Genomic DNA, 26,666 nt, shown 5'->3' on the forward strand with positions numbered 1-26,666 from the left:
TTTATGGAAAGCGGTCAATACAGATGTAGGATCTTAATTTGATCAAGGAAGGACATTTAAAACGTGTAGTGCATTTGAGGTTTAAAAAGGCTTCTGAAGTTTTTCCATTTCCACTTTCAAATGTCAGACTTGAATTTCCCTTATGAAAAATAGCTCAATCCCTATTCATTATAATCCACATAACATAACATTATTTTCATGCTGTAGCAAACTGGCTCAAATTAAGATCCTACATATTAAGATCTGTAACCAACACTTCAGAATTGGTTTTCAGTTACGTATATGGTCCCTCATGTAACATTGTCAATGTGAAATACATCTAATTCATTAAATATAATAGAGAACCCCCATATGCACAATTGTACATGACTGCAAGTAAATGCTGTACAACTTCCAGATCTTTATTTCATGGACACTGCTATTTCACATCCGTCTTCTTATTCACTGCACAGTTGTGTATACAGTGAGCTCCAAAAGTATTGGGAGAGTGATAGATTTTTGGGGGGTTTTGGTTTTGCACTCCAGAACTTTGGATTTGAAATGATAAAATGACCATGAGGTTACCGTGCAGACTGTCAGCTTTAATTTGAGGGTGTTTTCATCCATATCGGGCGAACCAGTTAGAAATATCAGCACTTTTTGTACGTAGTCTCTCCATTTTTAGGAGACCATAAGTATTGGGACAAATTCAATACTATAGTAAGTGCCAAATAAAGCAACAGGGTTTACCGTAACAGGGTTGACCGTAACAGGGTTGACTGTAGCAGGGTTGACCGTACCAGGGTTGACCGTAACAGGGTTGACCGTAACAGGGTTGACCGTAACAGGGTTGACCGTAACAGGATTGACCGTAACAGGGTTGACCGTAACAGGGTTGACTGTAACAGGGTTGACTGTAACAGGGTTGACCGTAACAGGATTGACCGTAACAAGATTGACCGTAACAGGATTGACCGTAACAGGATTGACCGTAACAGGGTTGACTGTAACAGGGTTGACCGTAACAGGATTGACTGTAACAGGGTTGACCGTAACAGGGTTGACTGTAACAGGGTTGACCGTAACAGGATTGACCGTAACAGGGTTGACCGTAACAGGGTTGACCGTAACAGGGTTGACTGTAACAGGGTTGACCGTAACAGGATTGACTGTAACAGGGTTGACCGTAACAGGATTGACTGTAACAGGATTGACCGTAACAGGGTTGACTGTAACAGGGTTGACCGTAACAGGATTGACCGTAACAGGGTTGACCGTAACAGGGTTGACTGTAACAGGGTTGACCGTAACAGGGTTGACTGTAACAGGGTTGACCGTAACAGGATTGACTGTAACAGGGTTGTCTATTTGATGTTAAATCAGCCACAAATTCCCTTCTGACAGGGGGAATGGAAGCTTGTGTGCATGCCATGCCAAGGGCCATTTTATTAAGGGTTACTGTGTGTTGTTTGTATAAAGTGTACTGTAAGTCACCTCTTAGTCTTGGGTTTATCTTTCATATGCTCCCTGGCCTGGAACAGATACTGTAGCATCAGCCTCATATTCATTTACGATCAATGTATTAAGTGACGGTCTACGGTATCATAGTTATTGAAGTATTGATTTGGCATGGCACCAACAGAGTGTGTTAAAAGTAACATAATATTGTTTGATTATTTTACTTTCCTTCAGCAGTCACTGGAAAGAAACATTTAGTATGTACAGTTTTTAAGATGAGACACTACAGTATAATCGTTCTGCCCAGGCACCATCACCTCAGACATTAGACCAAGGCCAAAATGTATCATTTTGGAGTCACTTTTATTGTAAATAACAATAGAATATGTTTCTAAACATGTCTACATTAATATGGATGTGACCATGATTACAGGATAAACCTGATTGAATCGTGAAAAAGTTAGACGCACAAGTATCATACCCCCAAGACATGCTAGCGTCTCATCATTACAATAACAGGAGAGGTTAGCATTTTTGGGGGGGGTATGATATTTCTCACTCAAAATTATTTCTAAACGGTTCACCCGATAAGGGTGAAAATACCCTCAAATGAAAGCTGACAGTCTGCACTTTAACCTCACAGTCATTGTATAATTTCAAATCCACTCTCACTGTATATACTGTATAGCCCGTCTATAGAGATAAAAAAACAACAACATCTGATTTAATTAACAAAAAGTAAAGTGACCTTCATTTCAACTCCTGACGCAATCAATCAGGGTCCATAATTCTTTGTACAAACCACAGGCTCCTGCTAAGAGTCAGGCAGCACTGCTATATCTCCCTCAGAATTAATAAAAGAGAGTGGCCGGATTAGGCCTGAAGATAATTAGAAAGGGTCTTCCATCAAACACAGGGATTAGACTTCACACTTTATTGAAGTCAAGCCACTAACTGAAATTCCCAAGACACTGCAGATAACATTCAGTCTTGATGGGTTAAATGGTCAATTTTCCTTCAAGATGGAGAGAACAAAATGAGGAAAATCCTTTGATGAAGAGAAATCAAACTGACCCTGTATGTTCTGCATTTCGAATATCTAATGTGGACTTTGATAGCCAACCCAGGACATCTGCTTAGACCAGCAAACAGATGAGGAGAATGGCTGCGTTTCCAAGAGGCTCAACAATGCACTCTCAGCATCATGCTCAAGGCCAGTAATTGTCAATTAATTATACTGTTTGTCCTTCCTGGAATCAATTAGCCTCTCTGTAAGGAGCTCAATTAATACGTGGAAAAGCTAAACTCTGTTCATAATAGGGTCCCTAACCTGCAATGTTCTCTCTGAGCCTCTCAGGTCTCTGTGGTGCCTGAATGGGAAGGAAGGAAATGTGTGCATCTTTTGCGGGGAAAAAATCTAATTAAATGCACACCATTGCAGTTATGTTAATAACTGCGTAAACTCACAGAGCACAGTTGGAGAGAAGAAAACTGTTGCCCTGGGTGATAAGTCTGGTGGCAGCAGCACAGGCAGCAGAACAGACATTTCCACTCTAATAAGCACATTAGAAAAATGATCTGAAGTGCATGTGCTGTTTGATCTTTTAACAATATAATATAATCTGCGATCACTTTTAAATGTCAAAGAAATGTAGACCGACATACAACTTTGGACGCACAATCATTTCGTTGATCTAATGTTATTACCCTCTAATCAATTTGCAAACCAGTATATATCATCACCATTTGAATACAGTTGATATATGCATGATACAATCCTGTCTCTGTTGTCTCAGCGCCCATCTCACATCCTTTGAATTATGGGTAGTAGTGGAGTGAGACACACGAAGCATGTTGAAAGACCTCTGCCCCGCCAGGGAACGACGAGGTCCCCCTGCACCTCCTGTTTGCACCCCACGAGCAACACAGCATGGCATATTATAATCCAGATGAAAGGCAGAGTTCTCTCCCACAGCCTCAGGGCAGAGGAAAACAGGGTGCTTAATTGGTGCTCTCAGCACTGTACAACCAGCTTATTGGTTTTATTCGATGAAGCACTTTTCTTATCACCTCTCGGCAGGTATTAATAATGCTGCTAGGAGTATGCTCATTGGGACGCTGGGGGTGGATCGGGTGTCGACGCGAGACCCCTATAGTAGTGGCCAACAGGTGTGAAGCATGTTCCTCGGTGTGTGTATACATTGCTCCCGCTGCGCACTGCCTAGTGTCTATCTGTCCAATGTACACAAGTCATCTATATTTATTGAAAGTTGATGTTATTCACTCTTTAGTCACCATACAGCCCCAGGGGAGAAACAACAGGCAGGGTCGGTTCCAGGCATAAGCGACGTAAGCTCACTTAGAGCCGTACTTAAAATGTACTTTAAAACTAAAAAATGTCCCTCCAATTGGATGGATTTTGAAAAGTGTGCATGTCTTTGTCTGTGTTTGGATGCCACGATGCGGGGTGAGGGGGTCCCCGTAACCAAATCTCCCTTAGGGCCCCCAAAAGGCTAGAACCGGTGTTGTGCAGAAAAGCTCCTGTAAGGGTGTTTAACTGGCGGCAGAGAAGTCAGATGCAGGAGAGAAATAACTGTGTTTCCAACGGCACAGTTTATTTACAAAAAAAACACCGGAAAACATAATAATAAAAATCAATGGGTAACATAACCCGACGGCCACCAGTACAGACGTACACTTACAATAAACAATCACCGACAAGGACATGAGGGGAAACAGAGGGTTAAATGCACTAAATGTAATTGATGGGATTGGAACCAGGTGTGATGGAAACAAGACAAAACCTATGGAAAATGAAAAATGGATCAGCGATGGCTAGAAGGTCGGTGACGTCGCCCGCCAAACACCGCCCGAACAAGGAGAGGGAACAGTCGTGACAGCTCCCCCCTGCCAGAATCCCCCCCCCCCCCTTCACGTGAACACGCACTCACTCAATTCTTCATTGCTGCGACTTGCTTGCTAGTTGAGATTTCTGATCACGTTAGGCTGCGTTTCATATTTTTTTTTATGTCGGTTTGATCACGGGGGAGGCACTAGCAATGTCTACATTTTTCGGTTTGGCTATTTGTTTCAAGTGTATCTCTTTGCCAAAATTTGTCATCTCTCCCATGTCTTTTTCGACTAGTAGTTGTTCTGAAATGTTTATTGCTTACCTAGATTTTACTCCCTCCTCTATGTCTAATATAACATACATACATTAATTATTCATTTCGGATGCTGATCCTGATGTGAAGTTTGTTCTATAGAAAGTATTTGACACTGATGTGTGCCACAGAAAGGAAATTAGAAAGGGGGGTTCGGCAGGGCTATTTTCTTGCCTCCCGAAATCCCCACCCCCCCTCTATTTTAGGACTGTAAGGCCTGGCACACTTCATAATCATTTTAGTAGTTCATGTTGACCAGTAGTGTGTGCCAAGTATTTGACTCTAGCCAAAAAATGAAGGAAAGTAGTAAGTAATAATAAAATAATAATAACAATAATAAGTCAAGAATTTGTACTCTGGGCGAAAAAGTTCAGTTCAAATATGTAAGTCAACATGAGTGCATATTCATAATCACAGTAAACTGTTATAATAATATAAAAAAAAATAAGAAAAATAAATAAATGTATAATGTTATAATAAACAAAACTATGACTCAATGTGCCTCCATGAAGATCCCCCCCCCCCCCCCAATAGGTCCCTTCACCCTCAATAGGACACCCCCAGCACCACCATCCCCATCAACCCCCCCCCCCCCCCCTCAACCACAAAACACAATAATGATGATAATAATATAAATTAAAATACAACAAATATATAACAATATATATATACACATACGCACACATAAACTGTACATATACATAAACATATTCACAGGACACTCAACTTCTCTCTTTTCCTACATCAGATATGCAGGTGACATTTCCACCTGGATGACAGCACATAATCAGCAAGACGGAGATGCTCTTCATCCGAGGGAAAGCCTGCCCATTCTCAGATGTTAGATCATCCGAGGTGATCACATGTCATTTACATTCCAGCCCTTGTCAGCTCCAGATTTGACTACTTCAACTCACACCCTGCTGGAATCTCTGCATTCTCAGATTCCCCTCTGTTATTAATCTCTATATTGTAATCAATAAAGTGTTTCAAAATGCTGTACTTATATTAACATATGTTCCGATCATTCCTGAGAGAGAAGGGGTGTAATATCTCCAGATGGGCGTGTGGTACCTTCCTCATCCATGCCAACAAGATGTTACTTCTTGTGGGGTCATTGCCTTGAAAGTAAGTATGAGAGTATAAGTAATGTACAATTAACCTACTGAAAGTATACTGACTAAAAGGCAAAACAGAACTGTGAAATTGTATTATAGCTGTGTCGTTGTATACTTGCAAATTAGAATCTTAAAGTGTAACATAATTTTGTTGAACTGCCCATCAATATTTTTCCCAGTTTGCTGAATGTGTTCTGAAGGAGGAGTCGATTGTCTTTTCAAATACGGACAAAGATGTTAACATCATGAGAGAAGAAATAGCAGTTACTCTCCTCAAAAACACTGGTATGTTCAATTTCTAATTCAATATAATTGTAGATTAAAAAAACATGTACAGTGGGGCAAAAAAGTATTTAGTCAGCCACCAATTGTGCAAGTTCTCCCACTTAAAAAGATGAGAGAGGCCTGTAATTTTCATCATAGGTACACTTCAACTATGACAGATAAAATGAGAAAAAAAATCCAGAAAATCACATTGTAGGATTTTTAATGAATTTATTTGCAAATTATGGTGGAAAATAATTATTTAATAAGTATTTATTGTCTTTTTATATTTCATTTATTGTAATTTTATATCTTATTATGCCAAGATTTAAACAAACTTAACTTTCTGTGATGTTTTTTGTGTTATTGTGTGATAATATTTGTGTATTGTCTATAGGCAAGAAAATTGCCTTGCCGAAATCCTCCCCCTCTTCTAATTTCATTAATTTTGTGGCTAGAGTCAAATACTTTCTGTGGCACATCAGGATAGGCAACCGAAATGAATAATTCATGTGTGTTATATTAAACATAGAGTAGGGAGTAAAATGTAGGCAAGCAATAAATATTTCAGAACAACTACTAGTCAAATAAGACATGGACGAGATGATGAATTTTGGCAGAGATTTATTTATAGACTAAAACACTTGGAACAAATAGCCAACCAAAAACTGCAAACATTATTAGTGCCTCCCCCACGATCAAACCAAAATAAAAAATAAAATGAAACGCAGCCTAACGTGATCAGAAATCTCAACTAGCAAGCAAGGCAGCAATGAAAAATTGAGTACGTGCGCATTCACGTGAAGGGGGGAAGAATTCTGGAAGGGGGTAGCTTTTCGGCAGCAGGTATCAGAGAACAATGAAAGTGAAGCATTTTCCAATGAAAGGCTCACAGTCAGTTTTACATTCTGTAGTTTCATGTGGTTTGAGGTATTTCTCAGACAGTTCTTACACGGGCTTCCCGGTCATTAGGCAGGATTGGGCGGCCGTCTATGGCGGCAGATTGACGGGCTGGCATTTTCTGAGCTAAACTGACCAGCAACACATAAAACGTCACATAATTCTGCCGAAAAACAATGACAATTTCTCTCAACCAGTGGCATATGTGCTTTTTAAGTGAGTGCTTATGCCACCCTTTGATAAGAAAAGCTCACTTTGTCAAAGGCAGGGGAGCAAAGTGTTTTGCTTGTCCATTCCCAGCATGCCTCTCCAGGGTGCTGTTGGAGAGACGCATCTCTGCAGCTCTCCACCAACGTTCTGTCGACAAAACATAAATCATATAGCAAATATAGGATATGGTAGAAAGACTATGTATCATTTTCTGTAGCCTACAGGCTGGATATAAAATGTATGACAATGTAATGAGAAGGACACTTTGTACATCATGCAGGCATCGCCGATCAAATATGCTAACCTAAATGGCGCCCAATCGAATTTAAAAATGTGCTGACATGTTAACAAGCAACATATTCTAAAAACAGGACAGGTCAAAGTGAAATGGACCATATGGAATGGACCAATCACAACTGTTGTCCAGGAGTTTCATCCCATTGTCATTTTCAGTGGTTTCAAGTTTGTATCCGTAAATCTTTGACAAGCTGATCATAGCGAAAAAGAAAATACTGCGTCATTTCCCGCTGTGTAAACGCATTCCAAATAGGCTTGCGATAACTCCTGATAAAGTTGGGTAGCTGATATTCAGAGCTTAAATAACCAAACGAGTTATTCACAGGAATCAGGACTATTAAAGACAATGCAATTGCCTATTTTACAAATGGTGGGCCTACCACATGGATGGGCATTCATACAATTCCATTGCGGGCAACACTGGAGGTTACACTTCAGTAAGCATGGACTGACTCCGACGTCTTTTGGACTTCTTTTTTTGGTGCAGTTCTGGACCGGCCTTGTTTTCCACATGCACTTTTTGTTCAAGGGCGGCTTTGATTTCTTAAGCTACAGTAAGTATGTAAAATACTGTATATGGCATGTAAATGTTGATATACAAAGAGGGAAGACTACAATTTGAAACCCAGTAACAGTAGCACACAGTGGTTCTTGAATGTCAAGACTAGTTTGTTCCAATGATTCAGTTACATTGGAGTGGAATGGCGCATGTCAAGGTGAAGAGGTCAAACACACAATGTTCGTCCATCAGACCGTTTGTCTCCGTGTTTTGGGAGTGGGGTCTCCAGTTACCACGCCGACTGCTCTCTGGCCCCGTCACTCAGTGCCCCAAATCGTCCTTCTTCCTTTCTACACACATAATGTGTACACGCACACACACACTGAACAGAAGCATAACTTTTCATTCTCATCTTCGATTCCAGTAATTACTCAACAGCATAGCAACATGACTGTGTTTACCTCAGGCAGGTCCATAAGATTTTACTGAGTTACAGTTCATATAAGAAATCAGTCAATTGAAATAAATGAATTGGGCCCTAATATATGGCTTTCACTTGTCTGGGAATATAGATATGCATCTATTGGTCACAGATATCTTTCAAAAAAGGTAGGGTTGTGGATCAGAAAACCATTCAGTATCTGCTGTGACCACCATTTCCTCATGCAGCTTGACACATCTCCTTCGCATAGAGTTGATCAGGCTGTTGATTGTGGCCCACTCCTCTTCATTGGCTGTGTGAAGTTGCTAGATATTGGCGGGAACTGGAACAACATGTCGTACATGTCGATCCAGAGCATCCCACACATGCTCAATGGGTGATATGTCTGGTGAGTATGCAGGCCATGGAAGAACTGGGACATTTTCAGCTTCCAGGAATTGTGTACAGATCCTTGCAACATGGAGCCGTGCATTATTATGCTGTAACATGAGGTGATGGCGGCGGATGAATGGCATGGCAATGGGCCTCAGGATCTCTTTACGGTATCTCTGTCCATTCAAATTGCCATATTTAAAATGCAATTGTGTTCGCTGCCTGTAGCTTATGCCTGCCCATACCATAATCCCACTGCCACCATGGGGAACTCTGTTCACAACGTCGAAATCAGCAAACCGCTCACGCACACAACGCCATACACGTGGTCTGCGTTTGTGAGGCTGGTTGGACATACTGCCAAATTATCTAAAACAACATTGAAGGCGGCTTATGGTAGAGAAATGAACATTCAATTCTCTGGCAACAGCCCTGGTGGACATTCCTGGAGTCAGTATGCCAATTGCATGCTCACTAACAGGGATGTACACACATTTGTGCACAGCATTTTAGAAAAGTAACCGTTTTGTGCATTTGAAACATTTCTGGGATCTTTTATTTCAGCTCATGAAAGATGGGACACTTTACATGTTGCGTTTATATTTTTGTTCAAATGGCATTCCCACAGCCTCGGACCTCGGACCTCACAACACATAACCTTGCCCTTAACCCCCACATACTACACAGGCATGCACGCAAGCATCCTGGCACCCAAACATAGACAAACACATGCACACTTTTCAAAACCCATCCAATTGGTCATGATGAAAACTGTACAGATGTAGGATCTTAGTTTGAGACGGTTTGCTACAGCAAGAAATGTGGATTATAATGAATGAGCATATTTTTAGGGGGTTGGTACATTGATACAAGGGAAAATCAATTTTGACATTTCAAATAGGAAATTACAATCTTCAGAAGCCTTTTTAAACCTCAAATACACTACGAGTTTTACATTTACTGCATTGCAGGAAAGTTATCCTGCAACAGGGGGATTAAATGATGATCCTACATCTGTACAGACATAATGCATGAGGCACATGGGACAAGCTTATGAGGACTTATGTGCTTATAGGATCTCTGTGTTGAATCCACACAGTCAAGAGATCCTGGGTTTGTACAGCCATTGCACGTAACATGCTGTCTGTCTGTGTCAGCCATCCGGAGACCTCGGCCGTTTGGATGCCTATTGGCCCTGCAGTCTTCTTCACAACCCTCAGCTGCTCCCAGGTCAAGGCTGCTGCTTGTGTGGAATGTTTGTTGTTCGCTCCTCCCACCATATCTGTCCCTTCATATTTGAGAGTCATTCAATACCTCCGCCATCAAGGTCTCTCCATGCTGACAGATAGCCCCCACGCCCCGCATTGTGTGCAGATTACTAGCAGTTAGGGAAGAACGCATCTCACAGGTGCACGGTCCAGTTCAATGTGCTACCTATCAACCCCACCCCCAAACGAGTGACTATTTCAAAGTCACCATTGGGCATGGTCAAATTTAGCGCCCCTCAACAAATGTAACAATGAGCCCCGGGAATTAGGTTACAACAACCTGGCCATGTCCCCTGGGACACCGTCCCTGCACCTGCCTCGGCCAGGGGACAGGCAACATATTTGCCAGAATGCGGCAGGGGGACTCTGGCAAATATGAATTTAACACCCTTCGTAACCGCCCACCTCAAAGTGACATGAGCGGAGCATCCCAGCAATGGAACGTTAATTCTCTCTCCCTGCTTGTAGCACACAGGGGGACGAAGGGTGTTAATGACTAGATTGATATCACAGATAGAACAATGAGCTAGTTATACAAATCTTTGGTGATATCTCCTTACGAAACAAATATCCGTAAAAAAGCAAAGAAGACAGAAAACTGTCTGCTTGGACTTGGCCACTGTGTCTCAGCGTCATTTCAGAAAGTCAGGGGACTATTTCAGGCTGTGCGTCTCTCTGAAGAGGACCTTACCTGAGCTCTGTGGGCGGCTGAGTGTGAGTTCAGCTGCTCTTTCACTGTCTATTGAGTTTCAACTAACAGAGTGTCGTGGTTACACCTATCAAGGAGGGTTTACAGAGGGATCGGGGAAAAGAGGGTAGTCAGATTAACGGCGGATTAAGAGGGCTTCCCGACCTTGGCTTTTTTTCTTTGAGTTACCGATGTAATAAAAAGAGATTCCCAGCAGGCCAGTAACACAAGCTTGAGCCTTTCTGTTGAGGTGATACTAAGCACTTCTTTCCTTGCCTGAACACAGGACCTGGCTTTGGACAATGTTAGAGGTTTAGACAGAGATTTTTTCTGTGGTTTGATGCTGACAGAAAAGCACTTGCCGGGTGTTGATTTATGGACAATAAAATATTCACACGACAAGTTTAGCTACCTGATATGCCATACAGCAGCCACAGCAGTCTGACACAGAATCAATCAGAGAACACGTGGATGGCTTGAGGTCTCTCTGTGCACTGGAAAGGAAGAGTGAGTAAGTGAGCTAGGGAGTGAATAGTGGAGTCAGTGAGCGAGCACTCGTTGTCCCTCCTCGGGGACAGCAAATTTCCACCAGCACAACCCAACAACTTCTGTTCAAAGACCCCGAGAGCTAGTGGCTGCTGTCTATTTTCTCCCTCTCCTTCTCATTTCGATCTATCCCACTGCACTTGGAGGGGCAATAAATAGCCACAGGTTCGCTGAGTGTGGAGCTGCTATCTAATCAAAGCTTAATTCAACACTGCCGCGAAACAATTTATCCGACAAAGTACTTGGCGATAGAATACAACCTCAGACACTCCCTCACTCTCTCTCTCAAGCTCAACGAGGAAGTGAAAAGAGTGTGTGGCCTGGAGGGTCAGGTCTGCACCCAGAGGAGAGGGCGAGGCGTGGAGCAGCCAGAGAGGGTGTGAAGTGGTGTGGACGAGTGTGTCTCCTTGTCGTCCATCTAGGGGGGAGCAGAGGCTTCTCCAGCCTGTCTGCAGCTCACCACACTAAAATAACCCAACACCCACAAGAGGGAGGCTGTTGCCCAGCGGGTGTGAGGATTGGACACACTTCAAGGGCAGAGGAGCCCACCGCCAGACTGATAGATTGGAGTGTAAGAGCACACTACAGGAGAGTGGACTGAGGGGAGTTTACTTGCCAAGCAAGGTAAGAACGGAAATGATTTCACATAGAATACATGAGCACATTTAATGTAGATGATTATGTGTGTTGGCTTGAAAAAGTGTTTTTGGATGAAAAAGTTAAGAGCAACCTACTAAGTACATTAAGGGAAAGGTACCTAATGACAAGATTACACATTGGTTTCATTGCCCTGTAAGCAGTCTATGGACAAGGTATGACAGCAATCCATGCTTTGGTTTTGTTTACCTGGGCACTGTATCAAATGGTACCTATATTATATTAGCATTGTTTGGCTTCATGTCCAAGTCCTCCTAAATGATCTAAAAATGTATTGTGTAACTCAATGAAGTTACTTATAGATGATTTGGACATGAAGCGTGAACATGCTAATATTTCAAGTATTTTACCCTGTTGAGACATGTGCTTTTCGTTCCTGGGGGTTGAGTTATATTCTAAGCCCATTGACTTGCTCTGCTCACTTGAGATAATTTTTCCAGATCAAAAGCTACAGGCAAACAAATGTGGTCTCCATAATAAAGGGCCCGTAAATCAGTGAATAAATACCACAACTTCCTAGTAAAAAGCCAACAAGAGTGTATAATCTGATTTCACTGGCCCGCACAACCCACTGGGCACACACTGGTGGAATCAACGTTGTTTCCACTTCATTTCAATGAAATTACCTTTAACCAACGTGGGGTAGACATTAAATTGACATGTGTACCCAGTTGGAAGGCATTCACTGCAACAAGACTAGAACGGGCAACACGGCTTAGTGTAGCAGGTGTGTGTGTGTGTGTGTGTAGCCTACACAAGCGTGTGTCTGTTTGGGTGTTTGTAAGTTCCGCTGTCGAGAGAAAGAGTTTTTCTATTTATGAGAAAATACTTTGCCTACAGCATACGTGAGGTCATGACAATTCCGGCTCTCACATCTCGTGTTAGCCCACTTGCTTTTGATTTAAGGTTCCTTCAATAAACACCAACGTAGACATGCTGGGCACATGGACAGGAACCCAGTATCGGTGAGACTCATCTGCCAAGGCTTCATCCTGTTATTTTCTGGCTGCAGCACCGCAGGACTCGACCCATGTCCTCCTTCACTGTCACACAGTGATCTCTCTGCCTCCTGTCCTCTACAGATGCATCCTAGTCATTTGTGGGAGCTGGCAAAACCCAAAGTAGGGAGTATCTAACACACTTAGGGGTTGTTATTGGCAACATCAGGCCCAAAGGATTTTCAGGTTCGGTCATTGACTATCTGCAAGTCAGACTCCAAGTCATTGACTGTGGGCCGTTAGTATAACAGCTCCATGATAATGAAGCCGCTGAAAGCTAAATAACTCATCTTGCACATTATGCCCTGCAATGAGGCAATATTATGCTAAAGACCCTTGTAGAGATTCTCCAGAAAAGCCCATCTCTTTCCTCTGTTGCCATAGCAGCCGTTGACCCCGGTGGCAATCAACCAGTGTTCTGGTGGGGTTAGCAACTGGATTATTCACTTCCAGGGCACATAGCATGTGAGAGGCCTTTCAATGTACTCCTGTTCTGGTAAAAGAAGGATGAGCCACGTTGCACAAACAATAAAGACAGATATTCAGCGGATGCATAAAGGCTTTTCCTCTTTCAGACGCTGTATTTTCCCTCCTAATCCGCAAATAAAGAAAGAAATAAACGGTGGCAGCTAATGAATACTAGACAGAGTTTTGGCAAGGTAGATTGGCAATTCATTCTAGAGACAGGCGAAGGAGTCCGAGTGCAGTGACTCATACTGTAAAACTGTCTGGCTAGAGTCACCTTTCACAACAGCCCTGTGTACGTAACAGGGAAGGTCTATGCAGTTAGATAAGACAAAAGGACTCTTCCAGGGTGGCATCTTTTTCCCCTATGAGCCAATGCATGTTCTGCCTTGGAGAGGAAATGGACACTTGGGCCAATGGGAGTGGTGCAGGAGCATGTCATAAAGTATGTCATCCATAAACATTGATTTCTATTTTGTATTTGTTGCTTTTGTAATACGTAGAGGATTCTGAGGCCTGACAAATGATTTTCCCCTGTCCCTGAGCTTAAGCTTAATGTGTTACCAGAGGACTTATTGAGTGGTAAAGCTCTGGGCAGATAGTAAAACTGTCTAAGACAAAGGGAACCAGAAAGATCATTCATGGAATTAAGAACGTGTGGGAAAAGATATTCAATAAAGTCAAGTACATAACAGGATGATAGCATGGGAAGGAACTCGGGTCCAAAGACAACTATGGGAAAAGCACACACAGAGTATTTGCTCGACTCAGGCCAAAACTTTCAACCTTTGATTCTTACTTCTCTCAGTGATACATTTTGTCCCTGATATTTGTGTAAAGCAATGGGATTTGCTGTCAGAATCAAAGCAGGAAATGGCACAATAAATTGGCCCCATGTAATGATGCAAATGTTTTCATTTGATTAAGAATGACAATTTGACCATGTTTATTTTGGGAAGGCATTACAATGAAAAAAACAAACAAATGACAACAAACACATTCCCTTTTCTGATCTCTTTTGTTGTAGTGTGTAATGCATACAAGTGTTTATTTAGCAATTTTCTAAATTGCAGTCATTGACATCAATTGTGGCAATTTGGAATCAAAGGGGTTAGGCAGGCTTAGTAAAAAGACTAACAGAAGCCATATAACAATAAAAGACTAACAAAAGCCATATACACTCTCTGAAAGCAGGAAAGTGAATGATATTATTTTGCTGCTGTTTTTTTTCTCATGTGGAACAGATGCATCATAATCATGTAGTCTGAAACGAGTCACACAAATGTAAACATCAAATTGCTTGGTCAGATGGCTAGAATAATTGGCATGCCATTATCCCAATATAAACGCATGCAGGCAGATAGGCAGGCAGCAGAAAGCAGCACAGTTGAGTGTGCTTCTCCATTCATCAGAATTTGGAGGGATATTATTTGTACACAGAGAGGGAGCCAGGTAGGCACACACCAGGACAGCTCTAAGACTGTTTGGGTTGGGTGAAGTGGATGGAAGTCCTTGATGTGTTTTCAGGAGCTGGTTGGGCTCCAAGAGTCAAATTGAAATGGGACTACAGACAATTTGAAAAACAAGCACCTGTAACCATTGTGTACTAAAAACAATGGTTTACCACATTTAGCTGGATGAAGATATGTTTTCTCACCATATGCAGTAATAAGACACAACAGCCACTGTCAATTGTCACACACACACACACACACACACACACACACACACACACACACACACACACACACACACACACACACACACACACACACACACACACACACACACACACACACACACACACACACACACACACACACACACACACACACACACACACACACACCACAGTGTCTGTGGGAGGCAATCATCCAGGCATGTGGATGCCTGTTTTCTAAGGCACACAGCCATTAAATTGTGGAGATAATCCCCTGAAAAAATTATCCTTTTCTTACTATCGCCTGCAGTGGAACGTGTGGGCACAGCAGGCCTCCAACCTCAGGAGCCCGATCTGTCGCTACAGCAACAGCCGTCCATTGACTAGCTCCACATTTCCAGGAGGCACAGAATATCAGCATGCACACATAAGGGTGCTTGATTGATATTCATCTCAAATATGTTTCTCGACTCTAGGGAGGTGGAGATTTTGAGAAACAGTGCCAGGAATTGATCACACAATCAGTTTGTGAGTCCAGTGGGGAATAGAAAGGAAGGTTATTGGCAGAAGTGATGACTGTCTAATGGAGATAAACACAAACTGTGCCTGTCCCTTTAAGAGCTGGTCCTTGGCAGGTCTGTGTTGTTAAGTGGGGAGGTGGATCCCTGCCTGTCTTTATTCTGCCTCTGTTTCTTTGACAGGATTTTTGATCAACAATCCCCTCCGTAATGTCTGCCTGCTCCTGAACATGTGTCTGTGTAGCTCTATTATGTGTTTTTAATACTTTGTGAGAGCATGTGTTCTAAATCATTCTACCTGAGGACTCTTATTCAGCGGTGAGGTGACCACCTTCAGCTCAGGTGTGTAACATACATACAGTGTCTGTCGGTGTGTGTGTGTTTAAATTATTGTAACCTTTTCTAGACAATATCTTGTATTGTTTTGCAAATTAACCAGAATCAGGATTGCTGTTTAGGATGATACAGTACATGAAAATGTGTGTAGGCACCTTGGTGAGTTATCTAACCATCTGGATGGTGCTTTTATGTTTACGCATAATTGTGGCCTATAATTTGCATCCATCTTGGCATCTTCTTGTTCTACTTCAAACTGGATAATAACAACATGTTGTGCCACGAGCCTACATGGAAAACGCACATTTCAACTACAGTAATGTAATAAGTAAGACGGTAATTACTGAATGAAACAAAACCAAGTTCATCTTCATTTTGATTAGATGCTATTTGTCAGCAGTGCAAATTTCTACAGTGTGGGTTTGATTGAATTCTACACAAAGTGGTGACTGATAGCGTTTCAAACTCAGCCTCTATGGTCTTGTTATTGTTCACTTTACCATGTACACAATCTTTTCAATCAACAATTCTAATTGTTGGATTTACAGTCAGTATTCTGAATACTGAGATGGATGTTTTACCCTTGGCACTCTATTAGCGTTTCAGTTACATGAGGACATGCTTCCAAATACAGTTGAAGTCGGACGTTTACATACACCTTAGCCAAATACATTTAAACTCAGTTTTTCATCATTCCTGACATTTAATCCTAGTAAAAATTCCCTGTCTTAGGTCAGTTAGGATCACCACTTTATTTTAAGAATGTCAAATGTCAGAATAATAGAGAATTATTTATTTCAGCTTTTATTTCTTTCATCACATTCCCAGTGGGTCAGATGTTTACATATACTCAATTAGTATTTGGTAGCATTGCCTTTAAATTGTTTAACTTGGGTCAAATGTTTTGGGTAGCCTTCCACAAGCTTCCAACAATAAGTTGGGTGAATTTTGGCCCATTCCTCCTGACAGAGCTGGTGTAACTGAGTCATGTTTGTGGGCCTCCTTCTGCCCACAAATTTTCAATAGAATTGAGGTCAGGGCTGTGATGGCCACTCCAATACCTTGACTTTGTTGTCCTTAAGCCATTTTTCCACAACTTTGGAAATATGCTTGGGCTCATTGTTCATTTGGAAGACCCATTTGCGACCAAGCTTTAACTTCCTGACTGATGTCTTGAGATGTTGCTTCAATATATCCACATCATTTTCCTCCTCATGATGCCATCTATTTTGTGAAGTGCACCAGTCCCTCCTGCAGCAAAGCACCCTCACAACATGATGTTGCCACCCCCGTGCTTCACGGTTGGGATGGTGTTCTTCAGCTTGAAAGCTTCCCCCTTTTTCCTCTAAACATAACGATGGCCATTATGGCCAAACAGTTCTATTTTTGTTTCAGCAGACCAGAGGACAGTTCTCCAAAAAGTACAATCTTTGTCCCCATGTGCAGTTGCAAACCATAGTCTGGCTTTTTTATGGCGGTTTTGGAGCAGTGGCTTCTTCCTTGCTGAGCAGCTTTTCATGTTAGGTCGATATAGGACTCGTTCTACTGTGGATATAGATACTTTTGTACCTGTTTCCTCCAGCATCTTCACAAGGTCCTTTGCTGTTGTTCTGGGATTGATTTGCACTTTTCTCACCAAAGTTCGTTAATCTCTAGGAGACTGAACGCGTCACCTTCCTGAGCGGTATGATGCCAGCGTAGTCCCATGGTGTTTATACTTGCGTACTATTGTTTGTACAGATGAACGTGGAATCTTCAGGTGTTTGGAAATTGCTCCCAAGGATGAACCAGACTTGTGGAGGTCTACAATTTTTGGCTGATTTCTTTGTCAGATTTTTTTTTCTTGGCTGATTTCTTTTGATTTTTCCATGATGTCAAGCAAAGAGGTACTGAGTTTGAAGGTAGGCCTTGAAATACATCCACAGGTATACCTCCAATTGACTCAAATTATGTAAATTAGCCTATCAGAAGCTTCTAAAGCCATGACATAATTTTCTGTAATTTTCCAAGCTGTTTAAAGGCACAGTCAACTTAGTTGGAAACTTCTGACCCACTGGAATTGTGACACAGTGAATTATAAGTGAAATAATCTGTCTGTAAACAATTGTTGGAAAAATTACTTGTGTCATGCTCAAAGTCCTTACCGACTTGCCAAAACTATAGTTTGTTAACAAGAAATTTGTGGAGTGGTTGAAAAACGAGTTTTAATGACTCCAACCTAAGTGTATGTAAACTTCTGACTTCAACTGTAGCCTCACACAAGTAGCACACACAAGTAGCACCTCCAATAAATTAATTAAGAGACCAATTCCCACAGGAACAATTATTGAAAAATTATGTTCAAACAGTTTCTGGGGAAAATGTGAATGCTGTTTCTCAACAGGAAACGTGTAAATAGTGGCAGGCTTGTGAAAGAAAGAAAACGATGGTGTCAAGAATATCACAGGAGACCCTAAAATCACACCGTGGCTTTGTCCTACAGATACACCATAGCGACAATCAGTCATGTACAGTTGCCACAGCGATAGAGCGACATTTAGCTAAAAAGACTATACGTGAGTACAGGAGCGGGGTGAAATACAGGTCAAAGTGTTTATGATTCCTGTGATCTGAAATAGAATTTGATTCAGCAGTAGAGCACAAAACATTTATGTTATAACCAAGGGAGAAAGGGGACCGAAGGTAGGCCTTATTATTAATGAAGAGAGCTGCACTCAAGTCTCTATTTAAAGCAGGTAACAGAGTGCCTCTTGTGGAAGGTCTATTGAAGTCAGACCTGTATCTGATTGATGAAGAGCCAGGTCCAGGATGTGCTGCCTGCTGTTAGTATGTCTCCTCCTCAAGCAGTTGTACCCTCAGATCTCTCTGTCATTTTCTATCAACAAACTGACACATGGAAAATGTATCTTCAGAAAGGAGAACAGGTGAGAAATGGAAGGATCTCCATGTCATAATGTAGATGTTGTGTCAGAAAGGCCAGTACATGTTACATTTGGCATAGTTGGTCAGGTTTTTGTGAGCGTGAGAAACAAATCCATACGATTCATTTGTTGGGGTTGTATAACATTCTTGTCAACACTTGAGCCAGAACAGACAGCATAGCTGATAATTGACATGGAATCCAGAGCGTCAATGACAATGGACTATTAAATGTGGCATGGGGAGAAAGCCCTCCTTATATGGAATTAAAACTCCTCTCAGGCTTCCCGTTCAAAGCAGGGCCCATGTTGGCTCTCATTAGCAGTTCACAGAACTCCATTAGGCTGTAGCAGGAACAGAGAAGGGCCCAGTTGGTGCACACAGCCACATTCACAACGGCCATTCAACGGAATCTCAGAATGACAATTGGGAGATTACTGTGGAGGATATGAAAACTCCATCCAAGGGTAAGGCTGAAAAGTATAGCTCCCGACCCCTCGCTCTTAGTTTGCTCCATTCCCTGGAAGAGCTGGAAAGGTCAACTTGCCACTGCATAGAAAAGTGAGGACAGCACCTTCATCTGGATAAGGCATTTAGATGGACCTGGATAGGACCTGGATAGGGTCGAGTTGGCCGACTACCAAGTGGATGGACCTGGATAGGACCTGGATAGGGTCGAGTTGGCCGACTACCAAGTGGATATCAAAAATGTAAGTTCAAGTGCTGTGTGGCGGCAACGCAAATGTGATATACCTGAGTCACGGCATACTCTAGCCATCTAAATGGTTTAGCAGACCACTGTAAGCAAAGAGACCACGCTCACATGTCACATAGGTAACTAATAGCAACACGATAGAAGCACACATTTGGAGGAGCAAGTTTATCTACTAAGCTTAGATGCAGTATCACTGCACTGCTCTCAAGAAGCCATAATGATCATTGTTATCTTTCTAACAGAAGTTAAGTGACAGTGTGTATGATGGCCCTGAGAGCGAGGGGTGGCACTGGAATGGTGCGGTCTTTCTGTAAATGTCCAGTATTAAAGATTCACACAACAGTGTAAATTATTGAGTGAGTGTCTGTGGCCTGTCGAGCAGATCAGGTTTCTCTCAGTTTGATCTTTGGGGGGGGAGTTGGTATTTTCGCGTTCCTGACTAACAGCACGCTTCATTTTGGTAGACTGAGTAAGCAAAGCCCCACTTCTGAGCTCTGGAACTACTGAGACATAGAGCTGAGTAATATGGGGGAAAGAGATCTAGGCTGATACAAGGTTTTGTTGGAATCAGCAGTTGTAGGTGTCTCTCTCCAGGACCAACACTTGTCGTGGGATACCATCATGTCCGAGCTGATTTATAACTGGGACACCTGGTTAAGTGTCCTTTATCAGAACGATGACAGCAGGATAAGAGTTACGAGCCAAGATGTAATGACCCTGCAGGCCTCCGTGGCGGAATTTCTCACTCCTGTTCTGTAACCTTTGGAGACCCCTTTGTGGCCATAATCACGTTTGCCTTATGGTAGAGGTTTATGTCATGCCAAAGATAGATGTCCCTACATTCGAGTGTATTGGCACAAGGTAACCCCCCTACAGCCTAAAGAGGAATCTTCTGTGCTCGGTTTCAGATCCCGTTTGCACCATGCCTCTGAGAGACTCAGTCACCCTGCTGCTCTGGAGTTGCTGTGTACTAATGCTCATCCACCAATGCAAGGCTCAAGGTAAGGCATTTGCTGCATGTCAATTGGTGCCCTCAAGTAAGTCAGTGGCTCATTGCTAGCCAGTAGCCATCCACTACAGAAGTGGATGTATACCGGTGTGTACTTATTATAGTACATATATGTACTAATAGACAGAGAGCCCTGGGAACTGATACTGTATGCTGGGTAACAATCGGATTGAAGCCAAAGGCGCAATACAATTTCTGCTTGTTGATAAAAGTGAACAAAACTCTGTTAAAAACATGCATCATAAGTAGTTTGATCAATAATTTTGAAATAAAATATAAGTAAATCTAAAAAAGCAACTTAAAGGAGCACACTTTATAATAAAAAATATGCATATATTTTTGCGTGCAATAACGAATGCTTTAGATCCGACTCAATAAAACAATGTTGAAAGCATGAAGTACAAAGATTCTTAACTGTATTTCAATTTAAACATTGAACATTGCTGGCTGTGCGTGAAGAATCATGCACGGAAGGGCAGGGACTGTTTAGTTAATTAGGATTCCCATTAGCTACTTCACGTGCAGCAGCTACTCTTCCTGGGGTCCACGTAAAACATTCAAATACATGACAAAGTACAGAACAGTAATAGACAAGAAAAACATAAGATATGACATTACATTCAAAAAATATATATATATAATATGGGAAAGACACCAAGAGACAACAGTAATACTATTTACACACTATTCATATATACTGTGAGGACACACACACACACACACTCTAACGCACATATATGTTTTTGTATTGTTTGCATTATTTTTTGTTGTTGTGTTGTTTGTATATTGTTGTGTTTTACATTTCTGGGATTTTCCTTGTCTATCTGTGTTTTGTTACTTGTTTTGTCTTTTTTTGTGGACCCCAGGAAAAGTAGCAGCTGTTTCTGCATAAGCGAATGGGGATCCAAATAAAGAAATACAAATGTTGAATCAGTCATAATCTGCCCTCAGTATGGAGTGCAATAGCAGAGAAGTTTTTCTTTCCTTCTCCCTCCTTTGTGAACTCAACTGTGAAATTCCTGTCTGGTTACAGAATGTGATTAATTTTTGCGTTGGCCCCTTGGGGCGAGAAGGGGAGCCGTGATGTGGTATGAGGCATTGTGTCAAGAGGTGTGTGACACGTGTCAGAGAACAGATGTCTGACCCTAGATCGAGCGGCAGGAAAGCCCTCTGTGTCACAGCAGTAGCTACTAGCCATGGGGTTTGCTTTAAGGATAAAGGGTTGAACAGTCCGTCTGTGTTTTTAGGCCCCGCCAGGAGCCTCAGAGCCAGGGGATGGCGGCTGATGACCCCTACTCGGCCGTCTTGCCTAAATATTTTTCTAGCGCCACAAGCAGCTGAGTGGATCCAGAGATTAAATTATCCTTAATTTCTCAGGGATATTGTTACCACTCCATCATCTCCTCAGACACTGGCGGCCCTTCGCACGTCCCTCCTCACCTCCCCTTCCTCCTCAATCTGAACTCAGGGCACACACACGTTCACACACTCCTTGGAGCTTGGGCTGGTGGCAGGCACACGGCCTGTCTGGGGATCAAAATGGAGGAAACCCAAACCTGTGCTGTGTGTATGACTGGCACCAGAGCTCTGGCCGCGGGGAGGATGGGGGGGGGGATAAAGTTTCATGGCCAGGGTTAAATTTAGATCCCCCCCCGGTTTTAACATGGAGAGACTCGTGTGAACTACCCCCCCAGAGGAGCACCGGGGAGCTTGCAGGCCCTGGGGGCCAGCCTAGGGAAGAAAACAGCACCTGTCCCCCCATGATTAGATGGCAAATCAGAAGCTCTTAAATAACACTGCTCCAGACAAAGGGCATTGTGTTTAACAGTTGGTGGTCCAGTCATTATTTCCGTGATTATCATGGTGATACATAAGCTGGTGACAAGGCCCTGTCCAAGGCCTGGATACGTACGATATCACTAACAAGTATTCTATGAATGACAAGTTGACAACTTACAGTATACTGTATATACCGTTACGCAGTTGTCATTATTTCTATTTTGACAATGCTTATACTATACTGATTTTTTTTTGTTATCTTGCTCAATAATCAAGCAGATGGGGACTTCGTCCTGATTAGTTCAGGACTATTTATCCTGATTCCAAGTCTTCCAGGAATCAGTCTGTTGCTGATTCTGAGCCCTAGGCCTATTTGGGGTCGTGTGTGCCTTTATGGTTCCAGTCTTAGCAGAGCCGGAGGGAACTTATTACAAACACACAGAGTTCACCACAGGGACAGGGAATGGGGCAGACCAGACAGGCTTCCCTGGCAAACAGTGGCTGGGATTGGGCCACTCTGACTTGCTGCAGGGCCAGCAGCAGAAATGAGAGGCAGGCTGCTGTACATGCCAGGAGGCTGACTTGTCTCATCAGTCTATCCACACTCTGCAGTGATCAGACGGCTGTCTGTCTATGCACCATGGCCTGCTCATTCCCTCCCTATGGACATGTGCATGATGTGTGCCTTTGACGCACCCCCATCCTGCATACTCCTCCTCTCTGTCCCCTCTCACTCTCTTCTCAATCATTGTGATGCTCACTGTGGCCCAACTCTTCCATCCCCTTTCTTCCTGCCAGATGTAACACAGTTCACATAGCACTTCAAGAGGCTTTGAAGTTTACTCTAATAAAAGGGAAATAAAATGGCCCCCATGTAGCTTTAACACTAGGGAGGATGATAAATCAGAGAGCTCTCTGCTCTTCAGCAAATAACAGAAATATGCTCCCATCCTAACCTGAGGCACTGGCAGCATGGGATAAATGGCATCTGAAGGATTGTTGATGGTGTGTACTGTGACATCCTCCGTGCCATTTCAGGACACTGTACAGGCCAGGCAAATGGCTGGATCAGGGGTCAATTCAACTGTAATTGCTTTGCTTTGCGTACACAGTAGCATTTAAACCAATTTATTTCCTATGGTCCTATAAAATTGCTAAATGTTTCTAGATAGACATGCATATGTATGGGCAGGTTTAATTAGATTCAGCCCCAAGTCATATAAGATGCCACATATCTTAATGCGTGTTGTTATATTGAATGAAACATGCTTTTAAATTAGCACAGTTTCATTTTTGAATGCCAAAAAAATAAATAAGGTCTCTGAAAATATAACAGCTTACTGCAGTATTCCCCATTGTCTGTGGGATTTATTGTTTTAATAAACTTCCCTGTTTAGAATACATGAGCTAATACTGGGCTTTCCCAGCTGTCTGCATTTAAGAGATGACGGTTTCTGAACTGCTTCACCATCCTCAGATAACAGTTAGTACTTCTCAGCTGTTCCCGCGATGGCGATGGAAAAGCCAAGCCTTTCATTGTTCAAGGTCCGCCATGTTCCCACGGACACAGGGCTTACCGCAAGCCCACTGTCGTGTTGTTCATGGAAAATGCCTGCCATTCCACATCAAACCAATGAGTGTCTGCATTGTATGCACACGCAACCGCAGGCTATACTAAAACATTTCCTACTGTATATTAAAGACAGAATTTGTACACGTTACTGTTTGGGAACAAAAATTGAATATAGGCTGCTGTAAGAACACTGCTCTAAAAATCCCTCAAAGTCCACCTCTCTATAGTGAGAGGGTTCGGATGTGTATAGTACTACAGTGTGAATTCCACTGGGGTTTGGGCAGAGTTTGTGCGGGTGGAGACATGACTGCACGGCATTCCTCTCCTCCCACCGCACACGCTCCCCTCGTGCTGCTGACTGCTACACACGCACCCCACACACCCTACCTGGCAAACCCCCATTATTTACCAAAGCCAAATGCAGACAGTACATTGGTATGCCTAAGGCCAGCCAAATCCACTACTAACAACTGAGGACAATAACAGATGACTCACATATCCCTTTAGCTGAAGTTCAAATGCTTGCCAGTTTAAGGGGATGTTTAATAACTCAGCAATGCAGCTGTATTTTCCTTCCTGAAACCAATACCATATAACTCATAGTCAGATGCAATCATATGAAATCCCAATTCAAATCAAACTGTGGGCTTCGTCGAACCTCGTCACCACTCCCCAGAAATCTGGCTGGTGGACGAGGCTGGCTTCGATTGACATTTTTTTCACTGTTGTTTCATCATAACAAATGAGTCAGATTCTCAGATGCCTGTCTGTCTGTCTGAGCAGCATCTCAAAGTTCCCCAGCAGTTGCACCCGAGGAGTCATCGCACAGTCTCCGTGGAAGACAAGCTCTTGTAAAGTAACACTGCGCACACGGACGACCGACTGCCTAGGGTTAGAGGTCAAAGTGTCTGACTTTACAATTATCGAACCACGAGTGTATATCTCAGATACTGTTGTTAGAAATAGTTGTGGTAGAAAATGTATTCGCTTGGGATAAATGGCATATATTATATTAGGAATAAACACCCTGAATTCAATTGAGTTTTATAGAGCATAAAATGTATTTATTATCAGCTGCTGGAGAAAAAAAAGCTGTGTGGGTACATGCATACAAACAGCAGAAATATCACAGATAAGGCAAATGAATCTGTTCCGCGGATAATAGCCATATCTAATCAATGACAAGTATTAAGTCTGAACGTCAGGATATTACTGGTACATCTGGGATCTTTCTCTGAAATGAGTGTTTCCTTTCTCTTACAGCTCTAAACTGTACGTGTAATGTGACCAATAGTCGGTGTGACGAGAATGCGGTGTGCAGGTAAGGAGAAACTTGATGGAAGATGCATCCATCTTTAATATGTCTAAAATATGATACAGTGCCTTCGGAAAGTATTCAGACCCCTTGACTTTTTCCACAATTTGTTAGGTTACAGCCTTACTCTAAAATGTATGAAATTGTTGTTTTTCCTCATCAATCAACACACGATGCCCCATAATGGCAAAGCAAAAACAGCTTTTTAGACATTTTTGCTAATTTATAAAAAGTTTAGACAGAAATATCACATTTACATTAATATTCAGACCCGTTCCTCAGTACTTTGTTGAAGCAACTTTGGCAAGAATAACAGCCACGAGTCTTTTGGGGTATGGCTCTACAAGCTTGACACACCTATATTTGGGGAATTTCTCCCAATCTTCTCTGCAGATCCTCTCAAGCTCTGTCAGGTTGGATGGGGAGCGTTGCTGCACAGCTATGTTCAGGTTTCTCCAGAGATACTCGATCGGGTTCAAGTCCGGGCTCTGGATGGGCCACTCAAGGACATTCAGAAACTTGTCCCAAAGCCACTCCTGCGTTGTCTTGGCTGTGTGCTTAGTGTCGTTATACTGTTGGAAGGTGAACCTTCGCCCCAGTCTGAGGTCCTGAGCGCTCTGGAGCAGGTTTTCATCAAGGATCACTCGGTACTTTGCTTCGTTCATCTTTGCCTCTATCCTGACTAGTCTCCCAGTCCCTGTCACTGAAAAACACGCCCACAGCATGATGTTGTCACCATGCTTCACCATAGGGATGGTGCCAGGTTTCCTCCAAATGTGACACTTGGCATTCAGGCCAAAGAGTTCAATCCTGGTTTCATCAGACCAGAGAATCTTTTTTTCTCATGCTCTGAGAGTCTTTAGGTGCCTTTTGGCAAACTCCAAGCGGGCTGTCATGTGCATTTACTGAGGAGTGGCTTCCGTCTGGCCACTCTACCATAAAGGCCTGATTGATGGAGTGCTGCAGAGATGTTTGTCCTTCTGGAAGGTTCTTCCATCTCCACAGAGGAACTCTGGAGCTCAGAATGACCATTGGGTTCTTGACCAAGGTCCTTCTCCCCCGATTGCTCAGTTTGGCTGGGAGGCCAGCTCTAGGAAGAGTCTGGGTGGTTTCAAACTTCTTCCATTTAAGAATGATGGAGGCCACTGTGTTCTTGGGGACCTTCAATGCTGCCGAAATTGTTTGGTACCCTTCCCCAGATCTGTTCCTCGACACAATCCTGTCTCTGAGTTCTACATACAATTCCTTCGACCTCATGGCTTCGTTTTTGATCTGACATGCACTGTCAACTGTGGGACCTTATATAGACAGGTGTGTGCCTTTCAAAATCATGCCTTTCCAAATCAAATCGATTGAATTACCTCAGGTAGACTCCAGTCAAGTTGTAGAAACATCTCAAGAATGATCAATGGAAACAGGATGCACCTGAGCTCAATTTCGAGTCTCATAGCAAAGGGTCTGAATACTTATGTAAATAAGGTATTTGATTTTTTTTTGTGCAAACATTTCTAAAAACC

At 42.6% G+C, this 26,666-nt stretch overlaps 1 protein-coding gene across 9 annotated transcripts in view; it reads left to right on the forward strand.

The window, feature by feature from the left end:
• dlk2 (delta like non-canonical Notch ligand 2) overlaps positions 1-26,666 on the forward strand; it is a 65,783-nt gene that overhangs the window by 32,514 nt on the left and 6,603 nt on the right. Inside the window, exons 3-8 of one of the 9 annotated variants that reach the window (XM_090237956.1) lie at positions 5,350-5,456; positions 5,637-5,729; positions 5,899-6,004; positions 11,496-11,829; positions 20,382-20,474; positions 25,098-25,155. In XM_090237956.1, the coding sequence (XP_090094082.1) occupies positions 20,396-20,474; positions 25,098-25,155 (137 nt within the window). In that variant the 5' untranslated portion in view covers positions 5,350-5,456; positions 5,637-5,729; positions 5,899-6,004; positions 11,496-11,829; positions 20,382-20,395. Of the gene's footprint in view, positions 1-5,349; positions 5,457-5,636; positions 5,730-5,898; positions 6,005-9,760; positions 11,830-15,624; positions 15,846-20,381; positions 20,475-25,097; positions 25,156-26,666 lie in introns of those variants that run through there. The other 8 variants (XM_090237963.1, XM_036983187.2, XM_036983202.2 and 5 more) reach the window with 8 other exon arrangements.

This window comes from Oncorhynchus mykiss, chromosome 1 (assembly GCF_057628025.1).
Source record: "Oncorhynchus mykiss isolate SJ-2025 chromosome 1, ASM5762802v1, whole genome shotgun sequence".
Taxonomy (NCBI): Eukaryota; Metazoa; Chordata; class Actinopteri; order Salmoniformes; family Salmonidae; genus Oncorhynchus; species Oncorhynchus mykiss.